The sequence below is a fragment of the Trachymyrmex septentrionalis genome, unplaced genomic scaffold, assembly GCF_001594115.1.
Source record: "Trachymyrmex septentrionalis isolate Tsep2-gDNA-1 unplaced genomic scaffold, Tsep1.0 scaffold77, whole genome shotgun sequence".
NCBI lineage: Eukaryota > Metazoa > Arthropoda > Insecta > Hymenoptera > Formicidae > Trachymyrmex > Trachymyrmex septentrionalis.
In genome coordinates this window covers 95,210-117,708 of record NW_017305957.1, presented here as the reverse complement: position 1 = coordinate 117,708, position 22,499 = coordinate 95,210, and the positions used below count along the sequence as shown (strand labels likewise).

At 36.9% G+C, this 22,499-nt stretch overlaps 1 protein-coding gene across 17 annotated transcripts in view; it reads right to left on the bottom strand.

Moving 5' to 3' along the window:
- LOC108754157 (collagen alpha chain CG42342) overlaps positions 1–22,499 on the bottom strand; it is a 171,205-nt gene that overhangs the window by 102,200 nt on the left and 46,506 nt on the right. The window contains exons 1-2 of one of the 17 annotated variants that reach the window (XM_018496266.1): positions 6,966–7,027; positions 6,799–6,837 (exon numbers count right to left, since the gene is read on the bottom strand). The exons of the other annotated variants lie outside the window; for them this stretch is intronic. Coding sequence (XP_018351768.1) covers positions 6,799–6,829 — 31 coding nt within the window. The 5' untranslated portion in view covers positions 6,830–6,837; positions 6,966–7,027. Of the gene's footprint in view, positions 1–6,798; positions 6,838–6,965; positions 7,028–22,499 lie in introns of those variants that run through there. 17 annotated transcript variants of the gene reach the window in all.

The following is a 22,499-nucleotide window of genomic DNA, read 5'->3' as shown; positions in this document are numbered from 1 at the left end:
GCAGTGTGTACCTGTAACAGTGGTGTGCACCAGGGACGACGACGACAATGACGACAACAACGACGACGACGACAACAACGACGGCGACGACGACGACGACAACGATGTTAAGGTCAGTGCACCGAGAAAACATGAAAGCGTAAAGAATGTCGGTACTGCGGAGCGCGTATATAAAGCGGAGATCCCTTATAAACGGCTCAGCTTTCATACTTTAATGTAACGAGGACCGGTCTCGGCCCCGCGGTTAATTTTCCGGAAGTGGTCGCTCGGAGACCGGAGCGCGGTGTTAAATAATCCAGAATTTTGACGGAATGCGAAACCGCGTCGCGCTGTCCCTTCCCGAGGGAGTAATCGCGCGGATAACACAGATAAACGTTTCATTTTAATGTCTTGATATGCGGCAGACGCGACACTCCGGCCGATTATGACTGCTTATATTATAGCACGTTACGAATTATCCTTTAATCTACAATGTGGATATGTGCCACGTCCCCTCTCCCTCTCTCCCTCCCTCTCTCCCTCTCTCTCTCTCTCTCTCTCTCTCTCATTCTTGTTACCATTGAATGTTAATCAGTAGCATTTATTTAATATGTTTGAATTATCTTTTATTTCATAATTTACGTATGCATATTGTTCTCTTATTTCAAAGTGATAATTAAAAAAATTTCATTTTTTCACTTGATAGAAAATTATTGACTAATTACAATTATAGGCAAAAAAATATTCTTATAGATCGAACATCATTTTTGTCGTCTTTGTATCACTCTTAAAAAAATCACTCTTTTTAAGTTGCGACATTTTGATGATTTTTTTTTTGTAAAGTTAATAATTAATTTTAACAATTATCTGATTGATAGAATAATAAAAAAAGGAAAAATGAAAAGAGAAAGAAACTAAAATTTATTTTTGTTTCTAATCTTTACCTAACTCATTCATAGTAATATTTCGACAATCACATTTTTTTTAGTTGACGTGTAACTTTTGGCTTAAGTTATTTGTTCATAACTTTGAAGATAAAACATATCATTATAACAGGATTTTGCAGAGAGAAGAAAGCTAATTAACTAACTAACTAGCTTATACAATGTTCTTGTAACTCAGATATTTCTTTTAAACATTTCATTTCTATTTCGTTATATATAATACGTACATACATCTCAAGACTTGCGATTATTAGGTACGTAGTGACAGCATACTTGAGATACTTGGAATATTAAAATATGTAAATATCAGAATAAAACATTTCCGTGGATAAGATTTTAATAATTGCCCAATACGCGATATGTATGTAAATAATATGACACCATTGTAACACCATTGGTTCAAATAACGTGGCATTTATTATTATTAACTTAATAAGTAATGTGAGAATATATATATATCTATTTAAAACCGAGGATATCACGCCCTTACTTTAACAGACACAACTATTATTTACATACGGGCTATTATTTGTTAAAGTTAATTGACGCGTTGATTGCGGTAGCGATCGAATCATTCTCTAAACAGACAACTGACACGGGAATTAAACCGTCCGATAGGAGAGTATTGTCTGGTTTTAAGAAATTCATGCTTCGGTCTTAATGTTAGTTAGTCTTAAAAATTGGCAACAAAAAAAAGGCATAAGATCGTTTATCCTCAGTCTCAAACGTAATCTTAGTCTCGATAAAATTCCTATCTTTCAAGTCCTAAAGATAAAGTTAGGACAACAAATTCTAAGACTAAGATTAAAACCGAAGCATAAATTTCTTAAAACCAGGCATACAATTCTTGTCGTGGAGATCGACATCTGCAAATCGTCATCGCAATCTCACGGTGCTCTTCTCATTCGGGGAACGACGAGGGATAAACGGAGGAGAGACGACGAATTTCACGCGGGCGCGAGATGAGAGAAGTCGCGGCAATAACAACGTCGCGTGTAATTAACGTAATGGCTCGCCGTGACCACGGCGACGTCGAAGCCGGCCATTACCATAACGATTCGTCCCGTAATTCATTCTAAGTAGAATCATTCCCAGGCTGGTTTTCCGGCCGGTCGACCAGGAGGAAACACGATAATCGGTCGTTGCGCGCCTACGTGCGATCGTCGATAATACGTCGCGCAACATGGGACCCACGCGAGGAAGGAAGAGGCCCCGAGAAGGGATTCCTCCCCCAGTTCGTTGACTTCCATCGCGCGTCTGCTCCTTCCTTTTTTTTTTCCCACGTGCGTCTGAAAGATTCCCCAAAATTGCTCTTTCTTCACGGATATTGGCAAGTATGGCTCTACAAGGCTTTCTGGATAAATACGCGACGAGCGTGTCGATCGAGAACGCCGTGTGCGTGGCGTGGGTGACGACACGGCATAAACTGATTGCGATCCAGCAAGGAAAAACAAGAGTAATGACTATCTATATATGTCTCTTCGTCAAAAAGCGCTGAAAGTCGTCTCATGGAGAATAAGACAGAATATATATTGTTAATGAACGTAAGTTACTCAATGCAGCAACGAATAAATTACGAGAGCAATCGGCCTTGTGATAATTTGGGGAAGACATATTTTTTCTGTATATTCCCTATAAATGAAAAATTATACTCTATTAAAACTTCCATTAAATATTTAATCCCACAATTTTCTTTAATCTTTATATAGTTTAAAGATATAGAAGTTAATAGGATGCACAAAACACCGCAACAAATTTCAATCTTATGATTGCATTTTTACTAGTATATTGTATTATGTTATACATTTAAGATATACTAAAAAAAAAAAAAAGATTGACTGCTATAGCAAATTAGATGATAAATATGGCATAGCATTTTCAAATTGACTGCTGCAGCCAATTTTTTCCTTCAGTGTACTGTCAAGAGATAGAATAAAGTACAGACATACAGTACAGAATTTGCGGCAATATCGCTACAAAATCTCTGCAATATTGCTGCAACTTTTGTGCAACTTTGTGCTATAAGGGAAAAACGCAAAAATAATAAACCTTAAGACTTCTGCGTGATCTGGGTGATAATTTTAATTTTCTTTTATTTGACACATTTTCGAAAGTTATTTCATTATCTATCTTTCATTTTTTATATTTTTAGAATAAGTTTTAGAATAGTTTTAAAGAAAACTACCTGGGGTATTGCGGTCAGCCCACTTATTTAAAGGTTAATTAACTAACAGTTACAATTGAATCATCCGCGTAACGAATGATTGGTCCAGCGATTCATTAGACAAATCTCCACGACGAGAGTTGGCAGAGCATAACGATACGCGCTCGTGGCTCGGTAATGAAGCGAATTCGATCATCGAGCGTAAACGACAAATCGCCCTGCAAAACCGGAAGCTGATCATTGAGCTGGTGCACGAGGACGATCCGGCTTCCCCGATTTATTATGCTAAACACTTCGGTCCCGAGCGTCGAAGCGTGGCAGAAACGAACAGCGTCAAGTCTCCCGGATCGATATTTTAACTAAATTAATGCCATCGGCGTGCAAAATCTTTTAAATCGACGTTAATCCCGCGGCGCATCCTCGCGCTCGAACGCAAAGTCTTTAATCATTCCGGGAGTTTCTACCGACTTGTGCAGCTCAGACAGCTGCGCGTTGCAGAGTTTATTACTGATAAAAGAGAATGAGCCGAGTAAAGGGGAAACAATCTGCAAACGTTACCGTGTGTTTTTTACGATGTTTCCGGTGGCGCGTGAATAAACGCGTATCGACATTTGCATTCGCAGTGAACACTCGCTATTTCATCGCGGTGTTGAATTGTGTGTATACGTAAACGCTTGCTCGAGTTACAATACGTTGGCTTGGCTTAACGCACGTTCATGCGCGCGCTTAGTGGCTTATTATTCCAAAGCGCATAATGGACCGAGTACAGTGCCTTATGCTCTGGCACATGTGATTCGTCAGTAACGAATTCTCTCTCGCTTATCTTGTCGAGAGGCACGGTACGTTATTACGAGGTATTACCAGTAAATAGTATCGTATAACTGCTGTAACACGATCGCGAATGCGATATGAATGAGTGAGCGAGCGCTAACCCGAAGATTTGTTGGATCGCGTCGTGTGACACGTTTTACGGTCGCGTGCGAATATTTACGGTTACGACGAAACGCAACATTCCACCATTCGCGTTAATTAATAATAATAATAAGGGAAAAGAATGTGTTGATCCTCGCAGAAAGTTCGCGCGGAATCGGAAAGATTATCGAAATTAATCGCGCTCGCCTGATTATGGGCTCGTCGTTCCGCTTGGCGTCGCGACGCAAATTACAAAAGTTTCACGCGAGCGAGAAGAGAACCTCGTCAGCTCTCTTCGCGTGGTTCTTCCTAAAAACCCTCCGAATTATTCAACGCCGTAATCCGCGAGCGTCGCTTCGTTAACGAATAATTCTGTCCCGCGCAATCAGCGCGGTTCGATCGTTTTTGCTAATTAACCATTCGCGAAAAAAAAAATCACTAATCCTCGCTAAATCGCTAAACGCGTCACATTCCTGCGACCCCTCATTATCGAACGCTTGTCAGAAATTCAATGAATGGATTGGAAATTATATAAATTCACACTGAGAGAAATGTGATTTTGTTGTAGAAATAAATCAAGGAAAAACGTGAAATTTGTTTAAAAAACGATCGATTAGTTGCTATTGCAAAGTAGTTCTTAGTCAATATAACAAGTAATCGCTTGCAAATGAAAAGCTCATATATGTACATATGTAGAAGTCATAGCCGATTCTAGTCAAATATTTTCCCTATATTTAACTGTGATTGATCAGTTTCTTAAAGACTCCACGATTATCTACGATTCCTATGTAAACGAGCCTAAAGTCTATCCAAAAGGTAGATTAGATTCTATATAGTTTGCTTCTGTCACTAGTAATTGGTTGGTGTATCTAGCAGACTAGCAATCACAACAAACCAAATTTGTTGTCACATACCACTTGTTAAAGATATACTGATGGCTTGTTAAATTAAAAATCCTTTCTCTCAGTGCACAGAAAATATTATTAGGCACAAAGAATACCTTAATCGAATACGACATTTTTCTCTCTCTCTCTCTCTCACTCATGATACATTCAATATTAATTTCTAATCAATTTACTGCAGAAATATAAATCTTCCTTCGGTAGTTAGGAAAATCGGAAATTGATTTCCTGTCACGCGAAGCAGTGAATTTTATTTCCGTTTCTCTCCGTCTGAGATTTAAATCGCGGCTACGCCATACACTTTGTTACGATTTCATTCGCAGGCGTTATCCTTATCAGCGGCAAAAGAGTCGATTGAAAAGGACAATCTTCTTCAAGGATTGTTAAAGATAGTTTGCCTGTTATATAACTGCCAGTCGATCGGTGAATAGATGGACGGGGTAAGATGCGCGCGAGTAATACCTCCGTTGTAAACTCTCTCGCCATCCGATCGCGACAAGTTTCGATCCGGGCGGCCGGTGAGGGCAACCCCCATAGTCTGGCGAGTGTGAGAAAGATGACGAAGGGTGAGCGAGGTACTTTCCGCTCGAAGAATTTCACAAACGAAACCAATTTCCTGCCGTGCCGGTCGCGAACCTTCGACCTTCCTTCTCGTTCGCGCGCGGCGGGTCACGCCGCCGTGGAATCCGGCATTCTCCGATTCTCTCGGCTCCCTTTTACCCCCGAAGTGGCACAGCATGAGATTGCGCGAAAGACATATTACCGAAATAGTCGCACGTGTACAGATAAGAGATAGCGTCCCTATATCGTGCGGGATGAATGGGACTGACCGATGAAATTGAAATACTGCGCGTAAAATCGCCGTGATTACGATTCGATTGGAATTTCACAAGACGTTAAACATCGATTGATTACGCAAGCGACATCACGTTAATTCATTTAATCTTAACGCTTTCATATGGTATTTTAACAGCGTACACTGTAAATTAATTAGGATCAGTAATATCCCGGGAAATATCGAGAATATAATAATCTTCGAGCTATAAGCAATTAAAGTTAGTCAATGGTATAGCGTAGAATTCAAATCCCTACCTAAATGTATCACATAACATGTATATCGATATGTTACTTATTATAGGATTTCATAAGTGAACTGATATAATTAGTTTTTATTGCTCAGCTCAATTTCACATTTTAAAATAACGTATCTATAATTATTAATATCGTAATTTCTTTTTATTTTGCAATACATAACTATTTTACTGCGAGTTTGAGAAAATATGAATACCGTATAATAAAGCTTAAACAAAATTTGCATTTTAGAAATATTATTTATCTGCTTGTTACACTTTTTTTAATTTTTATATTTCTCTTTATATTTTTTACTTTTCAAAATTTACTTAAACAATTAAATTTAATCAATTGCAATATATAAAAATTTTATAAAAATTGCTCAAATAATAATATATATTACATCTTCGTTCATAACTACTGAAAATCTGACCTATGTATAGAGTGCTTAATAAAAAATGTAATGTAATGATAATGTCTACTAGATTTGCCAACGATCTTCCCTTTGCTTTTGTAAAAATCGTTGTTCATTTTTTTGCTGAATTTACAACACTCAGAAATAATAATTTAAATCATTATTTTATTTATGAACGATAAATCAATGGAAAACTGTGCAATATATATACATGCCAACGTAAAATATTAATATTGTTTGTCATAATTCATTTATTATAAAGCGGCGGATTTACAAAATATTATACATTTACCCATAATATTCTTATTTTCTCAACTTGATACATTTATATATATATATATTTATTTTATATTCACCAATATTCTTGTAGATTCATCGCCTCTTTGATTAATAGATAATAATTTGACTCACCGATACGATGCGCAGCAGCGAAGTGTTGCATACATCAAACTGCAAAATGTACAAATATATTCAAATTAATTCTCAAATAATTAATACAGCAACAGATAATTGCTGCATGTGTAAAGTAATTATTAATAATTAACAAATAAAATAATACATGATAAATTATTACTCACCACACGGTTGCTTCGCCGTCGCCCGACGCCATCCCAGGCCTCTCCTCCTCCTCTCAGGTTGCTTCGTTGCACACGTGCACACAACATTCCCGAAACGCGGTTAATTAATTACGACTGAACACGACCGAAATAATTACCGGAGTGCGACAATCGCACAACACCTCGCACGGTACTCGCAACGTTAATCATGCGCTTTCATCTATTTAAGACACTCGAATTCACATTTCGTGCATTATCTCCAATATGTTTCAATGTGAAGCAACTTCGATACGTTGACGAAGTTTGGCACTTACAAGTATTCGACGTGATCGCGTTACAGAGAAGTGATGCGTAACAGCTACCTGTTCGCTCGAAAATCTCCGTACAAATGAGCGGTAACCGCCGACCTTGTGTGTGCAACGTCACACTAGGCGCCGGTAAACAAAACTAAGGTCGCGCGCTTCACCGATTATCACTGTTATCGTATTGTATTTAAATATTCGATGAATCTAACGTTTTTTATAAGACGAATTTCACGCCGAATTTCTCTCTTACATTTGCAATTTCCAAATTGAGTTATTATCGCTATTATTGGCTCTAATGCTCTTTCTTTTGGTAAAGCATAAAGTTTACCTTCTCATTTTAATCGAAAGTCTACATACATAGTGTATGTATACTAATTATAATATTATTCTTGTTACATTTCAACATATTTGCGTTCCGAGAAAAGCGAAATTATTCGAATTCATTATGAAAATGAAATTAAATCACCATAGAAAGTGTAATAAATTTAAATCTTGTTTTCTTTATTAAAATTATGTGTGTGTGTGTGTGTGTCTTATTTTATTACTTTCTAAAAGATTAAAAAAAGAAGTACTAATAACAGATTAATTTTTTTCCGATCGTATTAAAGAAAGATCATTTTAAATAATATTATAAATTTAAAATCAAGCAAGCGACGCTCACTTCATACCGATGCTCGAATCTTCGACGAACCACATATGTCCGACATAACTGTTTGAAAATCGCAAATGTCCGAAAAAATGTTAACGTGCACACTGATTTACGCTTCGCGACGACCGCTTATTGTTGAATCCCCGGCACTCCCGACGCGTCCGAATCCGAGATACGTTTTTACGAAATTCGAAAGACGACAACAACTTTACGCCGATGATCGAAACCTTTGACCTTCGACGCGCCAACTGCAACCGACGCGACGCGACGCAACAGGGCGGATTCAAATTGCGTTTGACCGTCGCACGTACAAATTTATGTTAATTTATGCTACGACAATTACTCACTGCCAGATTCAACACTCCCGATGCACTAAAGACATGTTCAAGACGCTCGGAAGATCGCAGCAACTTCACTCTGATTCTAGAAGGTTCGACGCACCAACGGCCCGATCAGAGTAACGCCACACAGGGTTGCAGGATTGATATCGTGAAATACGGATCGTTTGGCGGTCTCACGTACTAATTTATGCTCCATGATAATCCTTCGACACTCCTAATAATACACTACAGGAAGTCAGGAACCAGTAAGATCGCGGCAACTTCACTTCCGATGCTTCGAGCGAGCCAACGGTTCGCGATTAACAAGAATAGATTCGCACGCGATTGCTCCACAATCATTTATCGCTAGATTTTATGTTCCTGACAATCTTACGACACTCATTTCTCACACGAGGCTCGTCCTGAACGGAAAAAGTACGCACGAAACACGGAACTACGCGGAACACATCAAATACGTACCGGCGCGTGCTGAACAGTGCCAGGCAGTGCCGAGTCACTCAACTAACTGACGCGCTGTGACGCGCCATAGACTCCGTGACGTCATCACGCGCGTCGTACGATAATCATAATCGTTAACATTTTCAAAAAAAAACGGTCGCGATGTTTTCGCATCGCTAAGCCGTGCATTAATTAACTGTTATCATATTTCTATCGCCTTATTCTATGATTTATCTTACATATCAGATAGTGGATGTGAATGCCGTGTCGATCGTTCATTTATACTACTATATTCGAATCTGCCCAAGCAGAACAACAAGTTATGATATGAAAATGACTCCAAAATGATTATTAAAAGAAATTTTTCAATTATTTCTGATTCGTTTTAACCCTTATACTACACACGTTAATTTTTGCACCCTTAATACACACGTTCGGACATTCGTGTTCTGGCTTAATTTTCATCACTTTTACAAGTATATATAAATTATTAAACAATTTTTACATAAATTGTTGATAAATTGTTCTAACTAAATATAGTCAAACATTTTTGTTTCAGAGTTTTACATTTTTATACGAAACAGTGCATTTTTCTCATTTCGTTAACTATATTTAGTTACAACAATTTATCTACAATTTGTTATAAATATATAACTGCACAAATACTTTCTAAAGATGTCAAAATATAAGTAAAAATTGTTTAATAATTTATATATACTTGTAAAAGTGATGAAAATTAAGCCAGGACATGAATGACCGAATGTATGTATTAAGGATGCCAAAAATTAACGTGTGCACTAATTAAAACGAATCGGAAATGATTAAAAAATGTCTTTTAAAATTAAAAAAAGAAATCAATAGACTCATACAATTCTAGGGTAATAAAACGCGCGCATGAAAGTATAAAATATCATTAGCTAACTTTAATTGCATATATAACTCAGTCACTCATATTTTCATATTAGGACTTCCTACTGTAATTAGTTTTCCTGAAGCTGTGTATGGGAATTGTGAGCCTTCCAACTCCAGACAAACAATCAGGTAAATTACAATTGGAATTAACCAATGTTAATGAAGTTGGTTATAAGTTCAATTATCGGGCGCTCGTTAATTCATCAGAAATAGCCCTTTAAAGCAGTAATAACATGGAATACTAATTTTCACTATACAACATTCTGTGTATTGTGATGCACATAGAACCATGGAGTACGAAGTGCTGATAGGGCATGACTATGCAGCAAGGTATGTTCTGTAATGCCGACTTCCGAGAAAGAGATTCCATGTAAAAGGGATTCGACATACCGGAAAAGCTTTCTCGAATTTTCTCACGTCACACAGCACGAGCGTTACGATACGGGGGGGGGGAGAGAGAGAGAGAGAGAGAGAGAGAAAGAGAGAAAGCAAACTATGCAGTATCTTCCAACGAATGGGCTGCACTGGGGAGAACGAATTAAAGCAGAAATTTCTATTAAAACGTAAATTTCTATTTCTATGCGAATTACAAGTTTGAGTATATATTCTTTTAGAATGTTCGCTAGAGACGTATTAAAAAGGACGCTCGCTATAAAATTTTCATTTTAATTATCCATCTCTCGAGTTCCGCGAAAAAGTAGCGGTGGTAGTTAACGCTAACAAAGTGTCCCCTTGTACCGAGATAACGTAGCGGCGAGACACATTTTTCGCCTCATCGTGAATTAAAAAAAAAAAAAAGCTCCAACGCGACGGCAGTTACCGAGTTGAAACTTCTCTGTATCGCGTCACGCGACATTTTTTATTTTAATTACGCGGCTCACCGTCTATCGTGAAGTTGAATGAGCCGCGTGTTAAATGTCTGTTTCTCACCTTCGTGATATGCATCGTGCTAGGGGGAAAAAAAACAACAGAATTTCACTTAAAGAATCTCGTTGTTGCAATTGACAAATAACATGTTTATCGCAGAGATGGAATGTTATAATATAAAGTAAGAAAAATCTACAGAGTAAAAAAATATTTTTGTATTTGTGTTAAAAGGTTCTTGTTAAAATTTTTCTGTTAAATGAATATTCAACATTTTTTAATGTTAAAATAATACAATTTATGAGTAAATAAATGACATAAAAATTACGTATTTTAAAACGTAAACTAACATAAGTGAATAAAATGTGTCAATTTAATATATTATAAATGTTAAGTTTACTTAACTGCGTTAATATCTAACATATAAATGTTTAACATATTAAGTTTACTGAAAAAATGTGCTTCTACAATTTGCTTAAAAATTGTTACATTTTTGTCTGTTAAATTTATATATAATATTTGCATTACTCCCAAATATATTCAGCTTACGTAAAATTAACACAAAAATTTGGATAGACCATTTGGGACACGTGAAATGTTGAATTCAGCACAAATTTTCCAACTGTATAAAATTTCTCGAAACATTTTACATTCGTATTTTTTTTTTAAATTTTTTATGCTGTTCGTTTTATCATTGATTTTATTTGATTTCAGTATTCGGTTGTTCCGTGAACGACGAGATCGAATGAAGAGAGAAGAAATGGCTTTTATTGTGCAAATCGCATTCAGATCGCGAAGAAACATCCGAACGAACTCGATCACGTGAAGATCAAGAGTGACGCGTTCTCGAAGGGCAGCACGCGGAGAAGTCTGGTGCACGATAGAAATAAATTTCTTTGCCTACATACCAGATAACATTCTCCGTTATATTGAAATTCAGCGACAGCACGCGGCCGATGAAGCGACTAAAAGTACTCGTCGGGTGAGACGACGAGATATACAACGAGATATACAACGAAGAGGAGCTCAAGACGAGGAGGTCGGCGTGAATCGATATATCGACACGGGCCATTTTTTCCTTCCTATAAATAGCTAAACTACGCTCGCCGGATTACGTATATAGAGGTAAGGCTCTGTGCATATTGTCTCGAATAGATTAAAGCGTTGCCGCTACCGGCTTCTGATTTGCGATTGCAGATACCTCTTCCCACGCATAGATCTTGACGTTTTATTTATATATTTCCGTGTGCGTGCCAAGAAACAATAGTCCCCTCCGATATTTTTATCAAGTAACGACGAGATGTTTTATACACGGAAGAGAATTCTCAATTTTCACGGAATTGATACGAACCATCGATTCACGAGAGAAAACAAAAGCGATAATGGCCATTTACGAAAAAGCAATTACTCAGGAATGTTCTACTGATAAAAAAGAAAAAGTTAACATCTCGTTTAGCGATGTAGATGCGCGAGATTACGAGAGAGATATATATATTTCCACGAGTTGTAAATAACGGGAAAATTTAACCAAGTTGCTAATTCTATTGTTTTTCAAACGTTATTGTGTACGAGAAAGTTGCTCCGATCAGTCGTTTCACGTAAACGGAACAAATACGGATGAAGTGCACGATGGTAGATATGGAGAAAATATGAAACAGATACATTATTCGCGTAAAAAACCAAGCGCGTCCTACTTTACGCTTGTTGTCCCCCGTTGCACTCCGATGCGCTCACTCGTAAATTTATGAATGATAAGCCGCAAACTTTACAACATCATAACTCAGTCAAAATTGCTCGGGGAGATGAGCGAACTTTCGGCATTTTTCCTACACACTACATACACAAGTGGCTATTTAAAGAAGATTCTCTAGTCGGACTTTTTTAATCCGAGTCGTATGTCGCGTGAAAGGTTCTGAGAAAATTTTTATGATATCTGGGAATTATTTAACGTGATCAATTACAGTATGTTACAACAGTTACAAAACGCCGAAGCAGATATTGTCGAATTTTGCAATAAAAACATTCTAAGAGTTTTTTAATAAATCATTTTTGTTTGAATAGAGAGTACCAACTAAATATTTACTAAATATAAAAATATATTTATTTGATTTAACAATTAAAAACCATTAGTTCGATCTAACAATCATTTTTTTATTAAATATTTATTTACTGTCAGCAAATATTTAGAATTGACATTATTTAAAATTTAAATAAATATTAGAATTTAGTGGGTTTTTTGTCAGTGTTTATAAAGAAAGAATGATTTTGCTGAAAGTTTTAAAAATTCAGCCAGATATGGATCTGAAAATAATAATATTTTCGGCTAGATCTGTATCGAGCGGAATTTTTAAATAACTTCCAACTTCAAGCAAAACCGTTCTTTCCGTAGATAAATTATTTCATAATACAACTCAGCTTTACAAGTACGGGATATAAAATGGATATATGACGAAGCGTCGCGAACGCAATAACGCGGGTATTAAATTTCAGAAAAGGGTAGAAATGAAAATTCGAAAGATTCGATTAAAAAAACGATCGAGATACGATGAAAATTCATTCCCGCGAATATTCCCAACTCGTTCGTTTCGCACGATTCACGAAGGAAAGACGAGAATTGCGGCTGGACGATCGCTACCTCCCTTGGACGATATAAACGTAGGTTTCAAGTCGCTCAAGGGGCCCATCATTGTACCGCTCGCTCTATCCCGACAAGATGCAAATTTGCAAGCCCCGTTAGGACCCGGCCGCTGCTTTGAATCGCCGTACGAGCCCGGCGCTCGTAAATCGCAGGGATGGCGTTCTCCGTTTCTATCGTCGCGCGCCGTTCAGGTGCACACAACAGTACGCCCACGCTGTACGTCGCCGAAACCTATTTCAGGAATAATGCTCGCGCTATCTGTCCCTGATAGGGGCGACAGACTATGGCTCGTCCGTAATAGGCATCCCTGAGTAATTCTCTCGTGTGTCTCCCGAAAGGCATCCGGCGTGACCCACGAAAATTGAAGTTACGCGGTGGACCGTATCGAAGCGGATCGGCTTGACTCTGCGTGCCCGCCACGTCACGCTTGCATTGTTGTTCTCGGTTAACCACAGGAAAACCCAAACGAATAATCTCAGAAGACACGGCGCGCTCAAATCCGGCCGGACGCAACCGCAAGACGCACGGGTATTCGATGTCTCTCGCAAAAGGAAAAGAAGAAAAGATCTTGACGGATGAATACGTAAAAAATTCTGGGCGGTTGCTGAACGTGTTTGACTAAGAAATTGCCTCATTCGCTTCAGGATTAACACTCCGTTTTATGAAGAATAATTGTCTGGAATGTTTAATATGTTAAATAATAATATTTTACAATTTTTTGTATTTTTGTCCTGATTTGGAAATCATTCAATCGTTAAATATTTTTTGCGAGATCAATTTAATATAACGATGTAATTTGTTATTAATGTTGCTTACACTGCTTGCATTTTTAATTGTTAAGCTAATAAAGTGATATATTAAACTCCTTTAAAGAATTTTAATTTTCTAGAAAAATTTTACAAAAGATCCCTGACCTTTCCCTGATTTCCCTGACCATTTTCAACTTCCTTTACTCTCCCGGATTTCCAGTTTTGTGGCAATCGTGGCAATCTTATTTATATAGACGTCTCGGAATTAAATTTATCCCCTGACAGTATTTAGTATTTCCTCGGCCGGTGTATATTACGCGGAGAAATGAGCAGCGTCAGTAACATTAATAGCAATTCACATCGCTATATTAAATTGATCTCATAAAAGATATTTAACGATTTCCAAATCAGGAGAAAAATACAAAAAATTTTGAAATATTATTGAAAGTCAGGGAAAATTTGCACGTTTCGGATTCGCGATGGACGTATGAAGTTATGAGTATATGAGTTTTGTCTTGCGAATGCCTCGCCTCGCAGCGAGTAGCTCGATCTTTGCTTCTTAAAGCACTGACTAGCACTGATCGTCGCGAGATTAGATGTAGCGTCGTTCTCTGCCGCGCATAGCCGTATAAATGTACATGAGGATGATAATATACGGGCTGTTGAGACGAAGCAATGAGCCACGGCATATCGACAACGGACATTCCCGTTCGGATGGCAACGGTCTTCGACCTGTACCATCATCCCGCCTACTTACGGAAAGCGGCGCGGCGCCAAATCCCTCGACGTCGTCGAGTAGAGGCGCAAGAAACGAAGAAAGGAGAAGCGGCAAGAACGGAAGAAAGGACGAAAAGCGAAGACGAGCTCACCGGCAGCCGATAGTAACGATGGCATAGCGGATCTCTCTCTTGAAATTGCGACGTCGTGAGTCACTTTGCATGAGAATAGTACTTACATTGTCGGACCAGATGGTATGATCGATTTTACAAAGTGGTTGGAAGGGGCAATTTTTCTTTTGTAATACTATGTCAACTTTTGGATCGGCACTGATGCTAGTCCAACGGAAACGAATACGATTATACCTTATCGTAAATCTCGGAGACTGTCAAAGAGCTTAGTCGTTAGATACTATAGATTTATTATATGTAAAAGTTATAATCGTATAAAAGAATAAACCATGCATATAGCAGTAATATATGTGAGAGTCTTTTTATTGAACTCTTTCACGACATATCTCTCCAAACTAATCATAATATACGAGTATTATATATCATAAATATAAATGCTCATCGATATCGTTCCATAAATCTTACGGTTAATCGTATCATGCATTATTAAATTAATATGCATGCGCACATACCTAATAATGCGCACCTATCTGTTCAAAAATAAAATATTAATTTTACCAAGTTAATATTCATTAATATTTAATATAATCAGTATCACTTTTTAAAATCTTTAGTGGAACGGCGAGGAGTAACAATTGAGCCAGTGTAGAAAAAGAGTGGCTCAATTGTCAATTTCTAAGAGCGAGATTTCATTCTTTAGAATTAGATTCTACTCCAAGGATTTTAGAGAATAGATATATATTTCTAAATTATTACATCCACATAATAAATTTAAAAAAAATACTAAATTTTAATAAGTACTGGCTTGAAAAGTTTAAGTAAATATTTACTAAATAGATTTATTAGATACAAAAACCATTAATTTGGTTTAACTATCATTTTTTATTGAATAAATATTTATTTAGTTAGCACTATCCAAAGAAGTATTATTAAGATTTAGACATTTTTTGAATAAAATGTTTTTTCACTGCAAATATCTACAGTATATCCCTATTCTGCATCCCTGTGCATCTTTGCACGAGTTACAAAATATTCCTGTTCGACTCGCAAGAACGTAAATCATCACGACGATTTCTAACGGTTACAATACCTCGGTTCGCTCACGCTCTCCAGACGACGCGAAACGATAGTTTCTCAAGCCGGCGAAAAACCGCACCCAAGTCAGTTCTCGGTAAATCGTCTCGGATTTCCCGGCATATTTTCGTCCCTTTTATTCGCACTCTATGCTTCCTGTAACTTTATGTTCCTTGAGACGAACATCGCTCACCACTCGGCTCCGTATTTCTTACGCCGCTCATATTTTTGCCTTTTACTCGTGTTTCGAGGTTCCCGCGACTTGCATATTCGTCGCAAAGTCGTTCCCGTGACTTTTGCAAGTAAATCATAATCGTATCTTCGCTACTCGCTTCATTTTTGCAACAAAAAAAAATACGATTGTTCAAATATGTAGCTGGTACTTTACTTTATTGCCAACTTAATCCCTGATAAAGAATATTAAATCGCGATAGCATTTTATCTCAGATTTATATAAAAACGTAAGGTTTTTAATTATTTTATTACACTTATTTAGATATACATTTCTTACTTTATTTAAATAGGACACAATTATTCCCATTAATTAATATTGATTATGAAAAAATTATAATATTAACAAGGGACACGTCACAACTGTCCGAAACCGAATTGATTCTTCTTCAATTATGCTGTTTATTAATTTGATTTCACTCTTTTCTTTATTTAGTAATTAGTAAATATTTTATTTACGATAAGTAAATATTAAGTTAATATTTAATTACCATTAAAATAAATATAATATTTACTAAAACTTGATACATTTTTTCCTCAATGTAAATATTCAAAAGATTTGAAGACGACTTGGGGATATATGCGGAGTTACAATAGACTTCACTCGTAAAGGATTAATTTCGCAATTGCGTTTATCAACTACAAACGTATCACAATGTATGCTACGGATGTATGGATGTATGTTTATGAAGTACGAATGCATTTGCTTGAATTGTAACGTAATCGATAGACACCGGCGTGTCGGTGATAATAATCATAAGTACTGACAGATTGTTGCTGATTAACACACCTCGCACGAATGTCCCGAAGGCATCAATAAAATGCGACACGCAATTCAAGTTATTATCCAATAAAGTGCGACAATCAAATGAATAAAAAACAAAGTTTCAATTACGCTCGAGGGAAATACTTATTCAAATGCCGGGAAACAGGGACATAATTTTGATCGCAACAAAAAAGAACGGAAATTATTATCGAGTATGGCGCGATCAATAGAGAATGATAAACGTCTTCGAAGAGGAAACATTCCTCAGGTATCGTCCTGTCCCAGCTACACGCTGTGACGTGAATGTCATTAAATATTCCGTGACGCCAAACAAACCTTTATCCATGTCTTAAGACATAAATTGAACTTATAAGTTAACAGTTTCTTCGATATTACGTTCTCAATGTATCTTTTATTCTATTAATTAATATTTCCACTGGAAAAGAAATTGCTAGATTATATCCTCAATTGAAGTTAATCCCTTTGCGTCTTTCTGAACCGTCTTTCTGTGTCTAACTGAATTCAAATCGGTTTTTCTTGTCTTATCTCCATAATTCTCTTTTACACGAAGCGTCGACTTTTGCATAAAGAACACAATTTAATTTAGTTCGAATTAATAACGGGTCACTTCTCACCGAAACTGCGGGAATTAACGTTCTTTGTTGCACGTTGAATGCAGAATGCAATTATTTAAATCTGCAATGACCACTTTCAGATGCTACGTTTGATTTCATATTAAAAAGAACTGTGCCATTCCGGTTAGAAACATGCGCATTCGATCGCGATGAATTCGACTGATGATCGCTAAGCGAAATCGAATTGTCGAACAACCGATGTTACGTGCGCGGTGTGCCGTAAGTATTGTATTATATACAGGGTGCTTAATAAATAGCGACACAATGAAAGTGAAAACAAATTTTTTAGTATAAATAAATCGATTTGCAAAAATTCGTGTTATAATGCATTTTTAATTATATCTGGTTCGAATTATATAATTTCATTATTCGTCGTCAAAAGAACAAGCATACACGAGAGGCCAACCATTATGGCAATCAGTATACATTTCTTTAGACATATATTGTGGCAGTTTAGTAATAAAATAGGCAATGCTAGCAGTAGCAGTATTAGCAATATGCTGGCAATACATATCAGTACATAGCAATACATTAACAGTACTCGGCAATATTGTGCGCAATAGGCAATACATAGGAAAACTAACAATACATAGGAATACTAACAATACAATATGCTAATAATGCAATGCTAATAAGGTGTGCTGTATCGCCATAATTAGCAATCGCTGTACATTTTTTTGATGGCTAATCTCTCGAGCATACACGAACAAAAAGGGTTTTGTTGAAGTATCTAAAAATTTAGCTCTAACTACAGATTTAAAAATCATTTTACTTGGACTGTCAAAATAACTATAATAATAATTTTACTGAAGTGCAATTTGAACAAGAAGAAGATATAAGTATATAAATGAAATAGAGAAAGATGTGTGTGCACATCAATAGACGAAGCACCAGCATGGCAATCTTGTGAAGCCTAGATATAATATAAAAGCTCTAATATAATATAAAAAAAAAAATAGATCTATATAAAAATAACAGCGTACATTTTTGGAAGAAAAGCAGTATATGATAAAAAATATATAACAAAATTATAGAATGTAGAACGCTTAAACTACACTGAAGAAATATTAAATTTTAATAAATATTTGTTTGAATAAATATTTGTTCTAAGTAAATATTTACTAAACATATTTATTTGATACAAGGACCATTAATTTGATTTAACTATCATTTTTTTATTGAGTAAATATTTACTTAATACTGTTCAAATAATTGTGTATTAAGATTTACATTTTTTTCAATGTAGAGTAAAACCTTTTGCAGCATCAACGCTTCTTATCACGATTGCTTAGCAGTTACATAACTTCTGTGATGGTCCAATAAAATTATTTTTAGATTTGTATTTAAATAAATTTCCGATACATCAGCAAAACTATTCTTCCCGTGTAACAATTAGTACCGATGGACAACACGTAAATTGTAATTCCACTACCGTTAATCATTAATATATTATATAACTTCAGTTATTTAGCGTTTAAAACAAATGGTGCACGTAGTTACAAGTACGGTTATTAACAAGCTTCGGGCGCGCAACAACTTGAGCTGAGAATTATCGAAATGCACAACTGTTTATATGAGAAAAGTTATCTCCGCACAGATCGGCTTATTGTTAGTCTATTTGCGAAACGAGAGACTCGGTTTCGCAGTTGTGTACGGCCAATTACCAAACACCCTATATATATGTATCGCATGCGACTCAGATCGTCGCATTAAGCGGCAACGCGGCCTAGAGAGCGCGTTACAAAGCGTTCGATCGGATTAAGCGGCTAATAGGCAGTCTATAATAATAATCTCGACATAATAACGTGGTATTACGCGAAGGATCGGCCCGAGTACCGTATAATTTCGTCGCCCCATGGTCGCACCCCGCCGCATCGAATGGACCCACCTTAAATCTGCCTTTCGCACGTCGCCGATCCAATAAAAAAAAAAAAAAATTCAAAGCCGGCTGGTTGTAAGAAGCACGACCAGACCTCTATACTATAATACGATAGACCGCTAATTCCTTTATTTATCCAAAAAATGTCTCCAAATACTATTTACTATGTTCGTAACCTAAACGTCACACGATATATCCAATGTATTGCTATTGGCCGATGTAACAATATATTGTAGGTTCGACGCATCAAACGTATGTAGTCTATACATGTATTAATATCCTCCTAACAATGTACACACAATACATGAATATGAATTCAGTATATATACTTTTGGAAGCTATGTATTTGAAGTATTTTGCAAGTTAGTAGTGATCAAAATATACGTCTGTGGGCATAATATTCTCTTTCACCGATCTCGTGATCGAGCGCTCTCGTTTTGTCCCTTTCGGAGGATATGCCATTCTTTTATTTTAATGTGACTAAAAGTTGAATGACCTCATTCGTCGTAACGAGATCGATTTAATTAATTATTCACCGCGGCCGTGCACTATGCGGTTGTGATTGATGAATTATGCGATTATTAATGCCACTCAGGTTATGTATATTCAATGAATTCATATATAACTTACACGTTATTATAATAATAGAGGGATGCGATTATATAGTTTCTTAATCACATTATCAAAAAAAAAAACGGTTTTGCTGAAGCATTTAAAAATTTAATTTAGATAGAGAAAAATAATTTTAATAAACTATCAAAACAATTATATATGGAGGTTAATAACTTAAGCTGATTGTTAGAATATCAAAATAGCAATTGCAGTATTATTTCATCATGCTTGAGTTTCCTACATAATTATTTTGATTGTAGAATGAAATTATTTTCAGATCTGCATCTAACTAAATTTTTAAATACTTCAAATAAATAATGATAAAATAGCTCTTTTCGTGTAAAAATTTAGCTAGATACGGAAAATAATTTTGTTAGACTCTGAAAATTATGTAAAACTCAAACTGATTGTTGGAATGAAATTAATTTATTATTTTATATTTTTATAAAATAAAAAATTATTTTCAGATTTATATCTAGCTAAATTTTTGAATATTTCAGCAAAATCGTTCTTTTTCATGTAAGTACTATTTCCATAAATTCAGATATTATACTCCTGTAAAAAGTAAAAAAGAAAACACTGCATAAAAATAAAATTCATATTTATTATGCATAATTTATAACGTGGCGGTGTTCATTATAAGTGATGGTTCATTTAATATCTGCTAATTCTTAATTCATAAGATTGATATCTTCGCTAAAAGTGTCTCGGTAATAACTCTCGGTTACATTAAATTGTGTTCTTTTAAATAAAACGGAGGTCTGGCTTTTCTTATACCACTCGGGGATGGTATGTTTCGTTATCTATGAGAAAAAGGGAAACCTCGATAAGAAGCGCCACGATGAACCCATAGACCTGCGAGGCAGTCGTATAAAAATCCGCTGCTTAAGACTTCACTTTTATCTTTTGTCCTCGCCGGTTCCGGCCGTAAAAGGGGAAGTTACTCCCGGTAACTCGCCGTTATAATACCCCGAGATTTAATTCGCTGTTATCGGTTCCACTGGTAATTCCATGCTTCGCACGGTATCTCGATCGTCGCGCATACACTGTTACGAGAGCCTCTCGCTCGATAGTTACGTGTTCCACGATGCCTAGATATCCCTCGACCACGGCGAGCCGGGTCGATAGTACCTTCTCTACCACCACGGGACGCTAATTTATTATAGCTTTCGGGGGATTTGATCCCTAAACATTATCCGCTCTCCCTCTCTCTCTTCCTCTTTCAGCTCTCTCGGTCGCCGCGCGCTTCTATAATCTCTCTATCTTCGACAGGGCGGTGTGAAAGCCCGTTTCGAAATCCCAGGTAATCGTCGCGGTCCGCTTCGTCGACGCGCGCGCGCACGCTCCAAAAGTGTTTTCCCAACGCTATTAAGGGCAATGGACTCGTTTTTTTTTTTTTTCGACGAGGATAGTGGGATGTTCAAGAACAAAATTATTCTCGAAATACTCGAACGATTTTTCTTTTTTTTAGATATGAATGAGTTCTCTTTAGAAACTCAGTATCGATTTATTCAGTTTAGAAATCTGTTAAAAATTCATACATTCATACGTGAAATTTGAAAAAATAATACGAGTATTATAAATGTAATGAATAAGACACTCGCAAAAAATTATACTATAATACGAAACCGCTGAGAGAGAATCAAACTTGTTAGTATATTTTACCAATTTAAATATATCCTATTGAGAGGAGAATTCACGTCGCAAACATTTCTATGGAACGACAGAGATATCTAAAATGTTTGGAACGAACATCTTTCAAAACTTCCTGACAATATTCCCCGAGAAGAATATTCCTGGAATATTCCGAGAATAATTCTCGACCTCGCATCTCTAACGATACTACACTGACTGTCGGAGATCGCATTCGACGAAAGACGATCTAGCAAGGAAAACGAAATGGTATCGGTGACGTGTAATCCTGGCAATTACCCAAACTGTGGATCCTCGTTGGGGCTCGTTCTCGAGTCCCGCAAAACTAATGATGGAATCCGATCTCCCGTGAGAGACGTACTAACACAGTGGGTCGAAAACCGTCGCATTAACATTATCGCAAATCGACCGATAAATAGCGAGATAAGGGCGAGATCTCGCAATCGTTTTCCGCGCGCCGGTCGCCCGACAACCAGATCGATGCGAGTCCTGTCCCGCACACGCCTTTGCTTCCCGTCCCATCGCGAGCCTGTCGATCGGTATCTCGATCGGAACGAATTCCGACCGCGAACTCGGCGATTCGGTAGGATTTCTCCGTCTCGAGACGAAAAATCACTTAACCGAAGATCTTATCGGCGTGCACCGCTCATCGACGAAACGCCACGGCCGCCGATACTTCGCGCTGCAATCCACGATAAAGATCCGATTTCCGATGAGCTGCAATCGGAAAGGACACGCCGCTTCTCTTACCGCCACCCTGCGCGAATATCCTTATCAGGTATCTCCGATGGAAAGCCGCGAGGCCTCCTCGGCTCATCCGCGCCGAATCAGCTTTGCGAGAGGCATTCAAGATACAATCTATTCTTTTCGTATGTCCTTTATTTCTCCAATGCGTTTTCTTTTTATGCGTTTTCTCTCTCATCTACATACTATCTATATTTTTATTCATAGAAATTGTTAA